This window comes from Talpa occidentalis, unplaced genomic scaffold (assembly GCF_014898055.3).
Source record: "Talpa occidentalis isolate TD23 unplaced genomic scaffold, MPIMG_talOcc4v2.1 talOcc4.8, whole genome shotgun sequence".
In the NCBI taxonomy this organism is placed as follows: Eukaryota; Metazoa; Chordata; class Mammalia; order Eulipotyphla; family Talpidae; genus Talpa; species Talpa occidentalis.
Window position 1 is genome coordinate 94,557,108 of NW_023605194.1, and position 16,544 is coordinate 94,573,651.

Consider the following 16,544-nt stretch of genomic DNA (forward strand, 5'->3'; position numbering starts at 1 on the left):
ATTGAGTAGGCCATGATTAACGTTAGTATTAGTAGTAACATCTCACCCGTCCATTGTTAGCTATTAATTACGTTGGCATCACTGTTGCTATGGCTCATATTTATGCAGACATTTTTATTAACCCTGAGAAATTTTAACTCTGTGAGTTGGTACTTTTTCATGTATCATTTTTTATGGAGTTACTTTGGTTTATAACTAAGCTTCATTGTGCAGCATTATAATTCGACACCTGTATATACTACATCATACACCACCAAAAGCCTAGTTTCTATTTCTCAACATATAATTTGCCATCGTTCCCAGTTTCATCCAACCTCTTTCCCTTCTGGTAACCATCAATCTGATCTCTGTATCTAAGGGTTTTGTTTGTTTGGTTGGTTGGGTTTTTTTAATTCACTTAGCATAATTCCCTCAAGATTCCATCTGTGTTATTGCAAATGACAAGATTTTATCTTTTTATAGCTGAGTAGTATTCTGTTGTGTATAGTTATTGCATCTGTTTTAATCCTTTCATCCATCACTGGATACTTAGATTGTTTCCATATCTTGGCTATTTTAAATAATGCTGCAACAAACATGGGGTTACATAATATCTTTTTAAGACAATGTTTTTGTATTCTTGTGATAAATACCTGGAAATAGGATATCTGGATCAAACTGTATTCTATTCTTAAATGTTTAAGAATGTCCATACTGTTTTCTGTAGTGACTGCTCCAGTTTACAGTCCCATCAACAGTATATGAGGCTTCCCTTTTCTCCACATTCATGCCAACACTTGTTATTTCTTGTCCTTTTGGTTTTTGTTTATTTATTTAGGCATATAGGAACTGGGGTGTAGTCCAGAGGTGGTGAGTGAAAGGAATTACCAGAGACAGTGGGGAACAGAACAGGCAGATCTACTGGAATACACTGTTGAGAGGAGCAGCAGGCGAGAAAGGAGAGGCACAGCAAACCTCTCCAATCTCGCTTGCTGCGCCATGTGGTTCAGCTCCCTGGCCAGGGATCAAACTCATGCCGCAGTGGCTGGCAATAGCTTGATAGCACAAAATCTTAACCCCTACACCACCAGGGAGGCCCATATTTCTTCTCCTTTTGTTAATGGCTGTTCTGACAGATGTGAGGTGATACCTTATTGTGGTTTTTATTTGCATTTCTCTAATGAATGACAATGAACTTTTTTTCATATATCTGTTCATCACCTGTGTGTCCTTAGAGAAATGTTTATTCAGTTCACTTGCCTGTTTCTTTTTTAAAAGATATATTTGTGCATACAAGACCAGGGTATAGGCCAGAGGTGCAGGGTGGGGGATGTGAGAGGATTCACCAGAAACAGAGTGGGGAGCAAAACAGGTGGATTGACTGAAATACACTACTGAGGGGAGCAGTGGGTGAGACAGGAGAGGTATGCTGCACCATGTGGATCAGCTCCCTGGCTGGGCATCAAAGTGCTGCAGTGGCTGCCTGTAATTTCATAGTGTTGAGACTTAACCCCTTGTGCCACCTGGGAGGTGCCCCTCTCCCCACCCCCTGCCTATTTTTTAATTGGGTTGCTTGTGGGTTGTTGGTTTGTTTTTTGTTTTTTGGTTTTTTTTTTTTTTGAGTCCTATGAATTCTTTGAGTTGGTGCTTTTTTTACTGCTCTTGCTTATATCTTACTAAAATCTGGAGTCTATAATGTGTTTTCTGTGATTGTGGTCCTGTTATGCTCAGTAATTTTCAAAATAATAATAGCTTATACTTTTACATTACTATATGATGCACACCGTTAAGCACTTTATAGTAACTAATTTTTAATCACAAAATCCTATGAGATAGATAGGTACTCTGGTTACCCCATTTTCTAGATATGGAAGCTAAGGTCCATCAAGAATTTACCTAACATAACACAGTTAGCAAGCAACAATATCTGAATTCAAACCCACATAGTCTCATTCCAGAGCCTGTGTTCTTAACAACTAACTTATCATTTAGCCACTATTACTTTTGTAATCGGAGAGCATGCATTAGTCAAGTACAGAATTGGGGTTTAATGCTCTCTCTTTAAGCTTGGCCTGACAAAATATGTCAATGTTGGTCTGAAAAAAAAAATCGAAATTTTACTTAAGAAAATAATAGAAATGTGTGTGATATATTTAACATACTTGTAACTTAGCAACTTAATGTGTAATTATTCTCTATTATAATCAGCATAACAGATTATATATGGTATATGATAAATATATATAATCCAGTAATATCTTACTACCTAAGGCATGCAAGATAACACAGTGACACTAAAGATAGAATTGGGGCCTCCCCGGTGGCACAGCGGTTGAGCGCTGGGTTGCGAAGCTGCCCACAGCCTCTGCAGTGCCGGTTCGATCCCCGGCCACCTGGTGAGGGTCCCACATGGTGCACAGACCTCTCCTGTTGCCTGCTGCTCCCCTCAGCAGTGTACTTCGTCAGTCGGCCTGCTCTGCTCTCCCCTCTGGCTCTGGTGGATTCTCTCACCCTCCCATGCTTCTGACTGTACCCAGTGCTTATATAAATAAATAAGTAAATCTTTAAAAAATAATAATAATAAAGTTAGAATTGGAGAATATTTTGAACTTCTTTGTGACTTAATTTTCTGTTGTTATTTGTTGTTGTCAGGTTTAAATCTGAAAGTTTATTTCTGTTACTATTCCTAATTTGAACTTAGAAAAAATCAAGGAAGGCTCCTAACTTAGTTGTCTGTACAACTAATAGTACAACTAATAGGTGCCAAGAGTACTCTTGGCAACCTTGAAAGTCCTGTCTTCCGCTTACTGAGTTCCTACTATGTGTCAAGAATAGAGGACATGCTAAAGAATTAAAAGATTTGGCTCTCGACCACAAAAAGTTTTTGTATTTGGCTGAAGAGTTAACAACAGGGGAATATGTGAGAGAGCGAACTGCTGTTTAAGTACTCACTTCTGTCATAGAGACTACATGTTGCAGTAGGTTAGAAAACTAAACAAATTTTAAACGTGTTCTCATTTATCTTCAGTTCATGGCTATTAGTCAGTAATTGTTTTGGAAATCCTTCAGTAACTTCAACCCTGAGCAGATTATTTACCAAAACGCAAGCCTTGCTATTGTCTGTCTTTGAGACTAAGTTTACAATATAACATAATAATTATTAGCAATATCTGTCAATAATTTGTTAAATTTTATCTCCCCAACTGTAAAGAAGAAATTGCAACTTTACAGTGGAGTTACTCATCTCTCCCTCTCTCTTCCCTCTCTAAGTTATAGAAATGCTGGCTTTTAGCAGCATAAGTTATGCAGGCTTTTAGCAGCTTATTGTCCTCTGCATTAACTTTCTATATTTGATTTAACAGTAATTAGACATGAAAAATAATGTTGTTTTTATTGGAAATTCTTCTAGTTTATTTGAAATCTACATTAATTTTTTTCTTTGCAATTTATTTTCCTGAACAGGCAGACACCACCCATCCTTTAACCAAGCACAGAAAAATTGCCTCTTCTTTCCGAGACTCATCGTTATTTGATATCTTCACACTTTCCTGTAATTTACTAAAACAGGTGAGATTGTAGGTTGGTTCCTGATTCTCAGTTCCCTTTGAAAGATGAGAATGAGTAGGTACTTGTTAGGTATCAGCTCTTAATTGACTTCATGAGAGCTGATGCATCTCTTTCATAATCATCATCTCTTACACAAAAGCCATCTCTGAGACATTGGCAAGGCTTGCCAGATTGACCACTGGCATCAGAGACTTATTTCCCTAGGTAAGAGCATTGAGTGAGTACTTATCCATGCTCGGCCCTTAAGGGAATCTAGCTTACTACAAAGTTTGAGGTTTTGTTGTGTGCTTTTTTTATACCCACATAAAATCTACCTTATGCACAGTAAAAGTGTGTTAACTTTATTGTGTTTGGATTCTTTGAGCTCTAAAGGCAAGTTCAGACTACTTTGTTAGCATACTAAAACTAGGCTCACTCCTCTATCCCCTGCTGAGTTAAAAGCAGCAAATAAACCAGCAACATCTGTAAGGAAAAGTAGATTTTGAATTTTTAACATCCATTTAGATTTTCATAACCTGAAGGAGGTAGTCAGTATCACATAAGGAAATTACCTATTTCAAAATAGAAAGTTGGTGTTTTGATTCATTTATGGATACAGTTGAACTAAGAAGGAAATGTTAACCTTTGAGCTCTATAAATTTATCACAATATTTGGCTACTTTGTCCCTCCAGAAAGCTCTGGGATTAGCCCCTGAATCTTCATTTTGGGGGATGGGATTTTTTTGTTCTTGTCCTCAATTTTCTAGCTTGTCCCAATTTTAGTTTTAGAAAACAAGTTTGGATTCTTTCTTCTGTCACAGTTAATGATGTCCAAATTTTTCCTCAGTTCCGTAGTTTTACTTCAGAATTCTCAAACATTCCTTAAGTTAAGCAAGCTGTTTAGCAAAAACTGTTCTACCCACTCCCACCTAAAGGAAAAGCTTTTGAGAAAACTGAGAGGATTGTATCCTCCTCTGATACTATTGAAAACCACTAGCCAGCCAGACACTTGAGGCCATTGCTGGTATAAGCTAGGAATCTGAAACTTAGTAACAATCAGCCAGTATTCAGCTCTCCCTGGTGAATAAATAACATTCATTGGTGATTTTGTTTTAATTTTGGATTGATACATTTTGGTGATGATAATATTAAAAACAGAAAGGGAGGGCGGGAGGAATATAAAACTTACTAGAACTTCCTTGACCTTGATCCTAGCCTGTGTAGAAATAAGTTGGATCTCACATGCAATTGAAGTAACCACACCTCTCATACTGCTTCCAAAATCCCTTGGACACTATATCTACAACATGTAAAGAATAAGTGTTAAAGGGGGATTTCTTTAAACACCAGTTGCTTGTTTTTTGTAATAGTAAATGTTTTAATAGTAAACAAGAAGCTCGGATTTTTAAAGTGACACTGAGGTGATAGTGTAGCCTCTTAGAGGGGGACATCACTTTACTGTGTGAATATGACCCTCCTTTTCTGACTTCAGCCTTTTCATAAGTCTGGTGGCAAGCTTGGAAGAGAGGAGTGATTGTTTGGGCCTCATCATGTGGTCATTTTTACAGGCTTCAGGAAAGAATCTAAACTTGAATGATGAAAGTCAGCATGGCTTGCTCATGCAACTGCTCAAACTCACTCATAACTGCCTAAACTTTGATTTCATCGGCACGTCTACTGATGAATCCTCAGATGACCTGTGCACAGTACAGATTCCCACCAGCTGGAGATCAGGTAACAGGGTTTGTACCACCTGAAACAGACTGCTTCTCACCCCTGGCTTACTTTAAGAGAACATTTAGAATTTCAGCATCTATCTTAATAAAGTAAGAGAGACATTGCTAAAGGAATCTTGGAGATTCCCCAGCATGGGAAAACTCACTGACTTACTAGTAGATATGAGTTTGACCTTCTGGCATACATCACTTATAGAGACTTCTGTTATCATACTCATTTGAGTAATGCCTAGTTTTAAAAACAAGATCAAACAAAAGAACGTATGCTTAACGATTATTTTTGTGTTGGTGTGAATAAAAATTTGTGCTGTGAACAAAGTTCTGATTGTCTTATGTTCTCTGACTATCAAAAGAATGAAAGCTATTTCATAGAGGAGCTAAAAACTCATATTTTAAAAGGGGAAAAGATAACCAAACCCAAAAATAGCCCTATCAGTTTATCACTGTCAAAGAAAATAAAGATTCTGTAAGATAAGGAAGCAGACAGGCTCCCTGATAAATGGTGCTAGAAGCATGCCAGTACAGGTTCAGGCCTGCTCAACGTGTTCTATTGTCTGTCTTTCAGCGTTCTTAGATTCTTCAACACTGCAGCTGTTTTTTGACCTGTATCATTCCATCCCTCCTTCATTTTCACCTCTGGTGAGTCAGGACCAGTTTCCTAAAGCACACCTATTTCTAGAAAGTAGAAATGTTGATGAATTCATTGTTATTTCGTTTTACAAAAATCTCAGCGGTAAATCTGAGAAATGCTAAGATTAGTTATCCCATCTGTTGAGATCAGTTTATAGGCTAAAGGTTCTCATAATAAAGTCTTAATTCTTTTAAAATTATTCCTTTTTGATGACAGATTGGTACAGATCACAAGCTCTTTTGGTTTCATCTTGTATCTGACTTCATACCATATCTCTGCCACAGGTTAGAGTACGGGCATTCAACTTAACATTGCCTAGTTGAAGATTGTCCTGATAGAGAAACTTGCAGATCCCCCACATATATGTTGCATAAGTGATAAATGGAAGTTATGATGGGGAAGCATATTTGCATACTTGTCTTGAATAACACTTGAAAGCTCTGGGGAATGGCATATTTCACCTTTATAACAATAATTAACCTCTTTAAATCACAAAAGTCATTCAGGTCTTTTAAGACTTTCACCGGTTATTTCAGGTTATTGGTATAAAGTATAGTTGTATAAAAAGAAAACAGTAAAGTAGTGGGTGTTTTACATAATATTTCTGTAAACTACTTTCTCTCTGTAGTGTTTTTCCAAATTAATGTAGGGCTTTGCTTTAGCAGAAACATGAATTTGGTGTTGTTTGTGTCACTGCGTTTTTACTGCATGAAAAGGTAGCTCATTCAAGAGGGGTTATTAATAAAAGCATGATTTGTAAAGGTGTAGGCAGTAAATTAAGGGAATCCAATGGGGTCGGATCATCTACTCCCCTGGGACTTGCCAAAGTGGGGTCCCTCAAACGGCCAGGAAAGGAAGTACTGGAGAGTACTGGATTGTGGCATAGGGGAAATCTTTGCAAGAGGTAGAGAAACCTCGCTCCATGGCCTCTTTTTTCCCATCCTTGGCCTCCCTCTGGTAATTTCCATTGATTGAGGACAATTACAAGCAACAAGGCAGGGGAGTTTGGCTATAGTTAGTCGACAGAGGTTAGCTTCCCAGGGAACATAAGATGGGATGGAGAAGGGCAGAAAACATCTGGAAGGACAAACAGAGGCTATAACTATCTAGCACAGTGAGGAAAGGGTAAAATGTTTTTGGTATAAAAGTTATTTTGTTCAGGACACACACCTGACCTGGTTATTTCATTATAGTGGGACATGGCAAAGCCTGCTGGAGCAGGAAAAATTAAATCTAGGCTTTCTTTAAACTGTGAATCACATGGTATTTTCAAGCCTTAAATAAAAGTCTTAACAAAGTCAAAGAAGCCATTGGACTGGTTAAAGAATACAAGTAAATTTCCAAACTGAATTTAACTAGTTATGATTACTTTGAATCTAATGCTTTGTATTTTTTCCAATTAGTTAAGCTGTTTCAGATATTCTAAGCTATACCCTCCTTGATCTTTCTACATCATTATACTGGTAGCAGAAGTTGGAAGGATGGAATTGGTGGCAGCTGTACCATCTTTTTAATTAGTTGTTTTGGGTTGTGCCTGCTTATAGGTATTATCCTGCTTAGTACAGATTGCCTCGGTCAGAAGATCCCTGTTTAACAATGCAGAGAGAGCCAAGTTTCTCTCTCATCTGGTCGATGGTGTTAAGCGAATACTGGAAAATCCACAGGTAGGATTTTGGACAGTTTCTTCTTCTTGGAGAGAGGAGTGGGGAGAGACAGAGAGAGAAGGAGCGGGGGAGGGTTTAGGGGTGAGAGAGAGAGAGCGCGCGAGACATCAACAGCACTATATGCTTATATAGTATATGCCTATCTGTTATGAAGTAGAAATCCATCAAGCAAAAATTCATTGCTTGATGAATTTAGCAAAAATTCCAGTTTTTGCTGCAAACAGTTCAGACTATTGATCTTCAGAAGATTTAGGTGAATCTGTATTTGTAGGCAAATTCTTGAGAGTATTCACCCAAAAGAGTAGTTTCTGTTCTCTAGCTTCAGGAATACAGTCATGAGAAGGAATCACTTTGATAGAGGAAAGTAAAGATAAATCTAGTCATTTTTCCCCTAGAAATTAAGATTCTAAAGTTTGTACGGTTGCCATTTTTTTTATATACATTATTAACCTATGTGATTAGGCTGCTTTTAAGTGAAAAGGAAGATATTTGTCAATCAACTGCTTACAAACCAGTAACATTTGATATAGAGAGATAATAAAACAAACATTAATATAGGAATATATTTATTACAGTAATGATGATATAAACATATAAAACATTTGTATAACTTTGCCACCATAGTTTAGTTGTGCTTAATAGTAAATCCAGCAGTTATGAAAATGTCATTATCTTTCTTTGATTTTAGTGGGAAGTAAACAGATAGCTTAGATCATGCCTCTTTTATGGCAATCAACTTTTTAATCTTAAGCAAGTAGTGTGATCCTTCTGGGCTTCCATTTTAGACATTCAATTGAGGATAATCCCCTCTCACAAGATGATTGTTGTGAACATATGAGATGATAAATACGATTATCCCTTTTTAAAAGTGACTTTTGGAAAATTGTTTTTAAACATTATACACAGGATAACCTGAGCTCAGAAATTAGATTCCCTCCTCCTCTCATGCCATCCAAAATGTCATTCTGGAAGTATCGTGACTTACATTTTATACTTATTTTCCTCCTGTCCTGTCACCAGAGTTTATCAGACCCAAACAATTATCACGAGTTCTGCAGACTACTGGCCCGACTGAAGAGTAACTATCAGCTGGGAGAATTAGTAAAAGTGGAAAACTACCCTGAAGTCATTCGATTGATAGCTAACTTCACAGTCACCAGCCTTCAGGTTTGTCTTTGATTGCTTGTCTCTCTCTTTGTAGACATTGGGACCTCTTCTCTTGCTCACCTTACAAGAATGTTTCTATTGTTTTCTTGGCAAAGGTAATTAAAAGCATAGGGTAACCTGCAGAGAAGTTATCGCTGTTGTAGCCTATTCATTTGCATTACAGAAGTATAAGGAGTACAGTTAGAGCTACCATGGGGCTTGCAATTCAAGGCAGAAAGAATCCCCTCATAACCATCCCCAAAAAAAGGCAATACTGGAATAGGGGAATAGAAGAGGGAGGAGAAAATTGAGTGTCCTCTCTTTCTAAGTCATGCGATTTAGGGTAGTAGCACTGTCATGTTCGGGCTTGCATCAAAATTATCTGAGAAACACGCCATAAAAGTTTACCCCCCTTTTTTTTGTTTGTTTTCAAAGTCTTTTGTTTCAAGCAACATGGGACTAATGTATTGTGCACTGAAAAATGAGAAATGTGCCTTCTGCTCTTTTCGTTTTCCTTAGCACTGGGAATTTGCCCCAAATAGTGTGCACTATCTCCTGAGCCTGTGGCAGCGGCTGGCAGCCTCTGTGCCATATGTGAAAGCCACAGAGCCCCACATGCTGGAAACTTACACACCTGAGGTCACCAAAGCCTACATCACATCTCGTTTGGAATCTGTACACATCATACTAAGGTAAGGAAATTTGAACTGTCTCCCTCATTCCCCCGCCAGATCAGGCACCCAGTTGGCAAAAATGTCCTTGATAGACCTAGTCTTATTGGAGCTTATACCGCTAATGTGTGTTTTTTCATGTGAGTGGAATAGCATATGAGAGCATAAAGTCTGAAGGAATAGTGTTTTTCTTCAGCATCTTCCTCACATCCCCCTCTTTCACCAGCTGTGGCAGTATCGTCGAATACAAAGTATACTGGTATATGTGTCCTTACCGCTGATTTTCTTTAAACATGAGAGAAACATAAGCCATAGATAAAAATTTAAAGTGTAAGTTATAGGAACTTAATGTGATCTTCTGAAGAAACAAGTAGATAATAAGATTACACAAACTAGAACTTATGATACAAAAAATCTAGACAGTGATCACGGATTGCATTACATGTTTCTTGTCTGCTTTGAGTATTAACTAGACCAGAAATTTATAGTTAAAGAAATATTGGGCCTTTTAAAAAATGATATAGTTATTCTTTGTTTAGGACCTCTCTTAAATGTTTCATTATTTCTGAGGAGAATTTACTTAGATTTTCAAAGTCTGGGTTTCTGGTGTTTTGTTTTTTTTAAGTTGGGTTCTTTTTTTTTTTTTTAAGATTTATTTATGCATGAAAGACCTGGGGTACAGGGCAGAGGTGTGGAGGGTGAGAGGACTCACCAGAGATAGAGTGGGGAGCAGAACAGGCAGATTGACCGAAGTACACTGCTGAGGGGAGCAACGGGCGAGTCAGGAGAGGTCTGCTGCACCATGTGGGTTGCTCCTTGACTGGCCGGGGATTGAACTTGTGCTGCAGAGGCTGCAGACAGCTTCGTGGGTTACGTCTTAACCCTTGCACCACCAGAAAGGCCCCTAAGTTGGATTCTTAATTTGTTCAAGTCAAGTGCATTTAATTGCTATAGGAGTTATTATTCCAAATATTTTATGGTCAGTCATTTCAAAATGTAATATTTATGAAGCCCATTGGAAAGCATTGTTGTGTTAGATGCATAGTTTCTCTTCTGGGGGGCTTCATCTGGTTTCAGTGAGGCAGTTTTGGAGAGTGGTTACATGTATGAGATCTGGGCCCAGTGAATAGGAGTGTGAGTTTCTGAGTTTCCTTATTTGTAAAATACAAATAATAGGCCTACCTCTTAAAGTTACTATGAGGATTAAATTACTGTGTCCTGGCCTGTTGTATGGTCTGAGAACTGAGAACTGATCACTATAGTGTTGGTGCTGTTTCTGGATTGTCATACTGTGATGTAACAATAGAGAGCTTGTGATATTACAAAATTTTTAAATCTAAGAACCAGTAGACAATACAAGACCAATGGCTCATCTCCAGTTCTGAAATCCAAAATGAGAAAACAATTTTCTCATAAGTTTGGCACCAAAAACAGTTTGAGGGCAAAACTTGACTTGCTTCTGACTTGAGTAAGACCTTTTATAATCTTTTTTAAAAAATCTTCCCTATGGGCCTCCTCTGTGGCGCAGCGGTTGAGCGCTGGGTTGCAAAGCTGCCCACAGCCTCTGCAGCCTCGGTTCGATCCCCGGCTGCTCCCCGGCCACCGGAGGAGGGTCCCACATGGCACCCAGACCTCTCCTGCCACCCGCTGCTCCCCTCAGCAGTGTACTTGGGTCCTTCTGCCTGCTCTGCTCCCTGCTCTGGCTCTGGTGAATTCTCTCACCCTCCCGCGCTTCTGACTGTACCCAGTGCTTGTATAAATAAATAAATCTTTTAAAATAAATAAATAAAATAAAATTTTTAAAAATCATCTCCATATGGCTATTTATAATATGTATACATTTTGCTACAGGAATATTTTATTTGGCATCCCAGAGAACCTATTGAGGGTTTATATTACCTGGTAGAGGCATCATATTGCCTCCCTAAAATATGAAATTTTCTAATTCCAAAACACACCAACCACAGTGTCCTCATACAAGGAGTAAGATACTTATATTCCCAAAGTTTACTGTAGTTCAAAACCAAGAGCTCCTAGGGTGAGAAGCAATAGGACTGAAAAGACCAGAACAGATATATGTCAGGGCAATTCAGATTAAACAACTGGATACCAACAAACAGAATATATTTAAGGGAGACTAATGCCTAAGGTAAAGATATGTGTCTTCATGCAATTTGCAGCAACATGGATGGCGCTGGAAGGGATCATGCTCAGCGAAATAAGCCAAAAAGAAAAAGAAAAATACCGGATGGTCTCACTCATAGCAGGAATCTAGAAAACTTAAATAAGGGACCAGGAAAATGAATAACTATAAGAAAGTAAAAATCAAAATCAACAAAAAACTATGAACCAGAGACACTTTTAGGGGGGCGGGGGCGGGAGGGGAGGGATTGGTGTCAGAATGGGGGGGCTGCAATTGTATGGGAAATATAACAATAAAATTTATTATTAAAAAAAAAACATTTGGAAAGACATTTGAAAGGAAATGTAAAGGATATATACATAGGAAAAAAAATTGTAATCCTATTGGAGATTAGGATGTGTTTGCACAAAATAAAACTATTTTTGGCTGTATGTTACTGCCTAACCACCCAAAAAAAAAAAAAAGATATGTGTCTTCCAACTTTATATACATACAGACATACATACATATATATTCCTTCCTTGGCAAAAAAGGCATGGGCCTCTAAGATTGGAAATGGTGAGTAAATTAAGAGAGCTGCTACCATGAGGAAATCAGTGGACATATTTTAAGAGCACTACCTTCCTTCTTCCTTGGGAATAGAGATGGGCTGGAAGATCCCCTGGAGGATACAGGTCTGGTACAGCAGCAGTTGGACCAGCTGTCTACAATAGGGCGCTGTGAGTACGAGAAGACGTGTGCACTCCTCGTGCAGTTATTTGACCAGTCGGCGCAGTCCTATCAGGAGCTGCTGCAGAGCGCCAGCGCTAGCCCAATGGATATTGCTGTGCAAGAGGGTAAGTGGGCAGTGGACTGGGCCTGGAAAGTACTCTCAGTACCTTCATTCATTGCCATTTCTCTTACTTACTCCCTAAAAAACATTCTTCCATCATCAGTTATTTCCATATACATAAAAGAATATTTGTAAATAAATGCCACAGGGAACCAAGGAAGAGTAATTGAAATCATAATCTGCAGCAGGAACCTACCTGACTCCAAAAATAATGAGCTTATCTGATAGGAAAGCACCAGTTGTCCAATGAATTTCTCACTTGGCATATCCTTACCAGAGCAGAGAGTAACTGTTATATACTCTGCATAAAAAAGTAAGGTTTTATGGCTCTACTAGTATTCTAAGATTAAGGAAGCACATAGCAAGACATGAACTTCACAGCAGTGAAGAACTCCTTTATGAAATTGTCACTGAAGGTGACACTAATAGGTCTTCTTCCTCTTGTAGGAAGGCTGACGTGGCTAGTTTACATCATTGGTGCAGTGATTGGTGGCCGGGTCTCTTTTGCCAGCACAGATGAACAAGATGCTATGGATGGCGAGCTTGTCTGTCGGTAAGTGCTCCCACAAAGGCTTTCCATTTTGCTGGTATGCCCCACCCACTTTAGGTCCTAAGACCACAGGAACTTGACATGCTTCTGTTAATGATTTCCTCTCCATTGATAGAATATAGTCTCATGAAACTGATTGCACATTAAAATGAAGGACTGTTCTAGGACCAATGCCCAACCTTTTATAAGTGCAGTGAGAGCTCTGCCTGTGCTCTTACTGAAACACATTTGCAGTAATTCAGCAAGGAAATTCTGGATCCAGAATTAGGAAAACCAGAGTGGAAGTTGTTCTGTTTAGGGCCAAATCTTAGTGAGATGTAGACAGCTTTTTGCCAGAGTAAGTCTGATAGGACACTGGGCTCTCTAGATACTCCTGAAGAGGCTGCCTTTCAGACCTTGACCGTATACTTTTTTACCATCAGGATTTCAGGTTATTTTATATTTATGTAATTCTTACCTTCCTGAAAACCTGTAAGTGATTTAGTAATTTCTAAAAATTTACCTAGCAGAAATAAAATTTAAATCAGGAGTTTTGAATACCTGAATCAAAGTATTAAGGACCTCAAAGAACTTTTGTTTATGTGAGACATTTTTATCAAGATTTACCATATTAAAAGGTAATACTTAGAATGTTTTAATATTTATTCATTTAAAGATCATAGTGAACCCAGTACAAATATTAACATAAACAAATGTTTTTTTAAGAAATGACTTTTCCCCACTAAAAGGTGAGAGTGGCTTTGTTTTACTCTCTGGCACAGAAGTCAGCTGGATTCTCATAACTGCTTCTGCATTCAGTCATCATGACCTCACCAGTCTTATATCTTCTGGAAGACCCCCCCCCCAACTGTACCATCATGTGAAATGTGTACATAATAGTATTTTCATGTTTTTATGAAAATGGTTTTGTGACCTTGCAGGGTCCCTAGTCTGAAGGGTTCTAAACTGCTCTCTTGGGAGATAAACTTTTTAACATGATGCCTTAGAATTTTTTGGTCCCCAATATTTCAATCTATAATTCATACTCATCTGAGAATCCCCATTTGTCTCTTTCCACCACCATTTTGCTTATCAGATTGCTATCCGCCCTTAGGTGCCTTAATCCTGATAACTCCCCCTTTCATCTCCCACTGGCATTTTTTGAAGAGTTGAGCAAAGATTTAATAAAGATAAAATCTAATATCTTTTTGATTCTGCAGTCAGGTGTGATAACTGTGTGTGTGTGATAATATAAATTGAGTTTAGACAGTGTCTTGTAGACTGGTTCTCGACCTGAGCTTGCAGCACAGTGACCAAATATAATTCATCCATGATAAGTCACAAATAGTTTGTCATCTGTTCTCACACTATCAGAATTTCAGATGGCATGCTTATAACATCATTTTTATTCACCACTCACTTGCATTCAAGTGTGCTTTGTTGGGGCTGTGTGCAGGAAAAAGGAGGAAATCTCAGGAAGCGTATCTGATCTCTGTCCTTGGAGGTGTCACATGCTCTCGAACATTCATCTTTCCTGTGTCTCCATTCCTTTCAAGGCTGTGACAAAAACAATCACAAACCACTGGTCAGTCCAGTACTCCCTCACTTTGTAGATGGAAGAAGTGGGACACTGAAAATAGTTTTTCCCAAGGTCTTATGAAGCTCAGTTACCCTTCATACCAATATTTGTCCCACAGTTTTGAAGCTTCAACCATACTCTCAGTGGATTGGAAGTGTTAAATATCTAATTGGTCATTCATATGTATTCCTCCAGTGTGGTTTCTTTAGGGCAGAAGTGGAGAATTTTATTTCCTCAACAGTGTAGAGCCTATAGAAAGTGCCTTTCAAATAGGATGGTTAAGGAGAGGAGAGACACAATTATGAGGGTAGGTTGGATTTTCTAGAGTGACCAGGATATCCTGCTGTTGAGAGAATCATTACTTTTCTTTCTCTAGGGTGCTCCAGCTGATGAACCTAACAGATTCTCGCCTGGCTCAGGCGGGTAATGAGAAGCTAGAATTAGCCATGCTGAGCTTTTTTGAACAGTTTCGTAAGATCTACATTGGGGACCAGGTGCAAAAATCCTCTAAGGTAACAGACTCTCATTTTGCTCCATTTAGTTCACTTTCTGATTGGGGGGGTGGGGGTCTTCAGCTAGAGTCTCCAGATTTTAAGACACTCATCAAGGAATTGGGTCCACTTACCTTGTGCTCCATATGCTTAACAGATGGCCAGTCAAAGCATTTCTTGGTCTCCCCAAAACAGCTGTTGGTCTCCCCCAATTCTCAGTCACCATACCTAAATTAATGTCCATAATAGCAGAAAGTTTTGACAGTCTTTATGTTATTAGGACTAACGGGGACCAGAAAGGTAGCTTAGTTTCTGTACAATGTTAAATAAAACTTAGAAACTAACTCATTTCATCTTACTAAGAACAAAAACAGTATTGGGATGTGATTTTTCTAATCCATATTTTCTGGTTACTTTCTTTTCCGTTATCATGACACCAGCTGTACCGTCGACTCTCAGAAGTTCTAGGCTTAAATGATGAGACCATGGTCCTAAGTGTCTTCATAGGAAAAATGTAAGTGTTTTGGCCTGCCATCAGCAAGAGTCCCTTGCAATCCTCTTGCAACTGTAAAATGTGATCTTGGCATTGTGTTGCCAGTGCCTTGGTATTCCAGCATTGATCGTTTGCGTCAGAAAATTGTGCATTTGAGTGTGTGACAAGCTGTGCTTAGAGATATGGCCCGGCCCCAGAGCATTCCAGGCTCGTATAGGAAAGGATTTAATTTTGTTCATGTCTCTGGAATCATGGGTGAAACCCTATTTTGGCTTTAGCAAAATGGCCCTCCCTTCCCAGAGATTGGTGCTCAGCCTCCAACCCAATCACTCTGCTGTCAGGGATGCCAAGAGTGGACATTCACTTGCTGGTGCCAATTTCCATTAGGTATGCCCCCCCCTCCAGGAGGAGAGCCCCACTCTAAAATGGGCTTGTTCCTCTGAAGAAACACCATACCTTTTAAGAGTCTTGAATCTTCAAAATCTAGTGCTATTGTTTCAACTGTCCTCAAAGTTAGAGCTTCTAATTGGCCCTTTTTTGTTTTTTTGTTTTTCTGTTTTTTTTATACCCTGTTGGTTACATTTTCCCCTTTTTTAGGAGTCAATTTACCAAAGCACACAATAGGAGCCAAATATTACCCAGGGCTGTGTGCAAAGTGACATTTTGCCTCCTTCCAACACTCCCAATCTTATGCATTCATATCCATGAGCTGGTTAATAATTTAAGATGAAAAAGCAAAGGGGGTCTAAAGGACTCTGCCAGCCAAGAACCCAGAAGCAAGGGCTACTAGAATTCTGCAGCTGACAGTGGATGGTGCAGGTGCAGAATTGCATACGTCTGCATGTTATCACTGCCGCAGAAATCTCTTACCCTTGCTGCAGAAATCAGCCCTGGAGTGCCCCAGAATTCCAAGGGCCTGGGTATGGGCCAGTGTAGCTTTGGAACCAAGTAGTGAAGATTATCTGAAGGATAATTTTTCTAGTCAACCAAATGTAAGTACGGAGATTTTATACCCATTTTTTGTGGTTGTGATGTCTGTGAATTGGTGATGCAGATGTGTGGTGACTCTTGATGAATGATTTTCTTCTTCTCCCAACTCTCATG

The 16,544-nt window shown here is 38.9% G+C and overlaps 1 protein-coding gene across 4 annotated transcripts in view; it reads left to right on the top strand.

The window, feature by feature from the left end:
• Nucleotides 1-16,544, top strand: part of XPO7 (exportin 7) — a 77,325-nt gene that overhangs the window by 47,340 nt on the left and 13,441 nt on the right. For all 4 annotated transcript variants that reach the window (XM_054690634.1, XM_054690635.1, XM_037497346.2 and 1 more), the window contains exons 6-15: nucleotides 3,442-3,546; nucleotides 5,094-5,259; nucleotides 5,827-5,900; nucleotides 7,437-7,556; nucleotides 8,577-8,723; nucleotides 9,222-9,394; nucleotides 12,159-12,352; nucleotides 12,796-12,901; nucleotides 14,833-14,968; nucleotides 15,388-15,461. In XM_054690634.1, coding sequence (XP_054546609.1) covers nucleotides 3,442-3,546; nucleotides 5,094-5,259; nucleotides 5,827-5,900; nucleotides 7,437-7,556; nucleotides 8,577-8,723; nucleotides 9,222-9,394; nucleotides 12,159-12,352; nucleotides 12,796-12,901; nucleotides 14,833-14,968; nucleotides 15,388-15,461 — 1,295 coding nt within the window. The remainder of the gene's footprint in view (nucleotides 1-3,441; nucleotides 3,547-5,093; nucleotides 5,260-5,826; nucleotides 5,901-7,436; nucleotides 7,557-8,576; nucleotides 8,724-9,221; nucleotides 9,395-12,158; nucleotides 12,353-12,795; nucleotides 12,902-14,832; nucleotides 14,969-15,387; nucleotides 15,462-16,544) is intronic.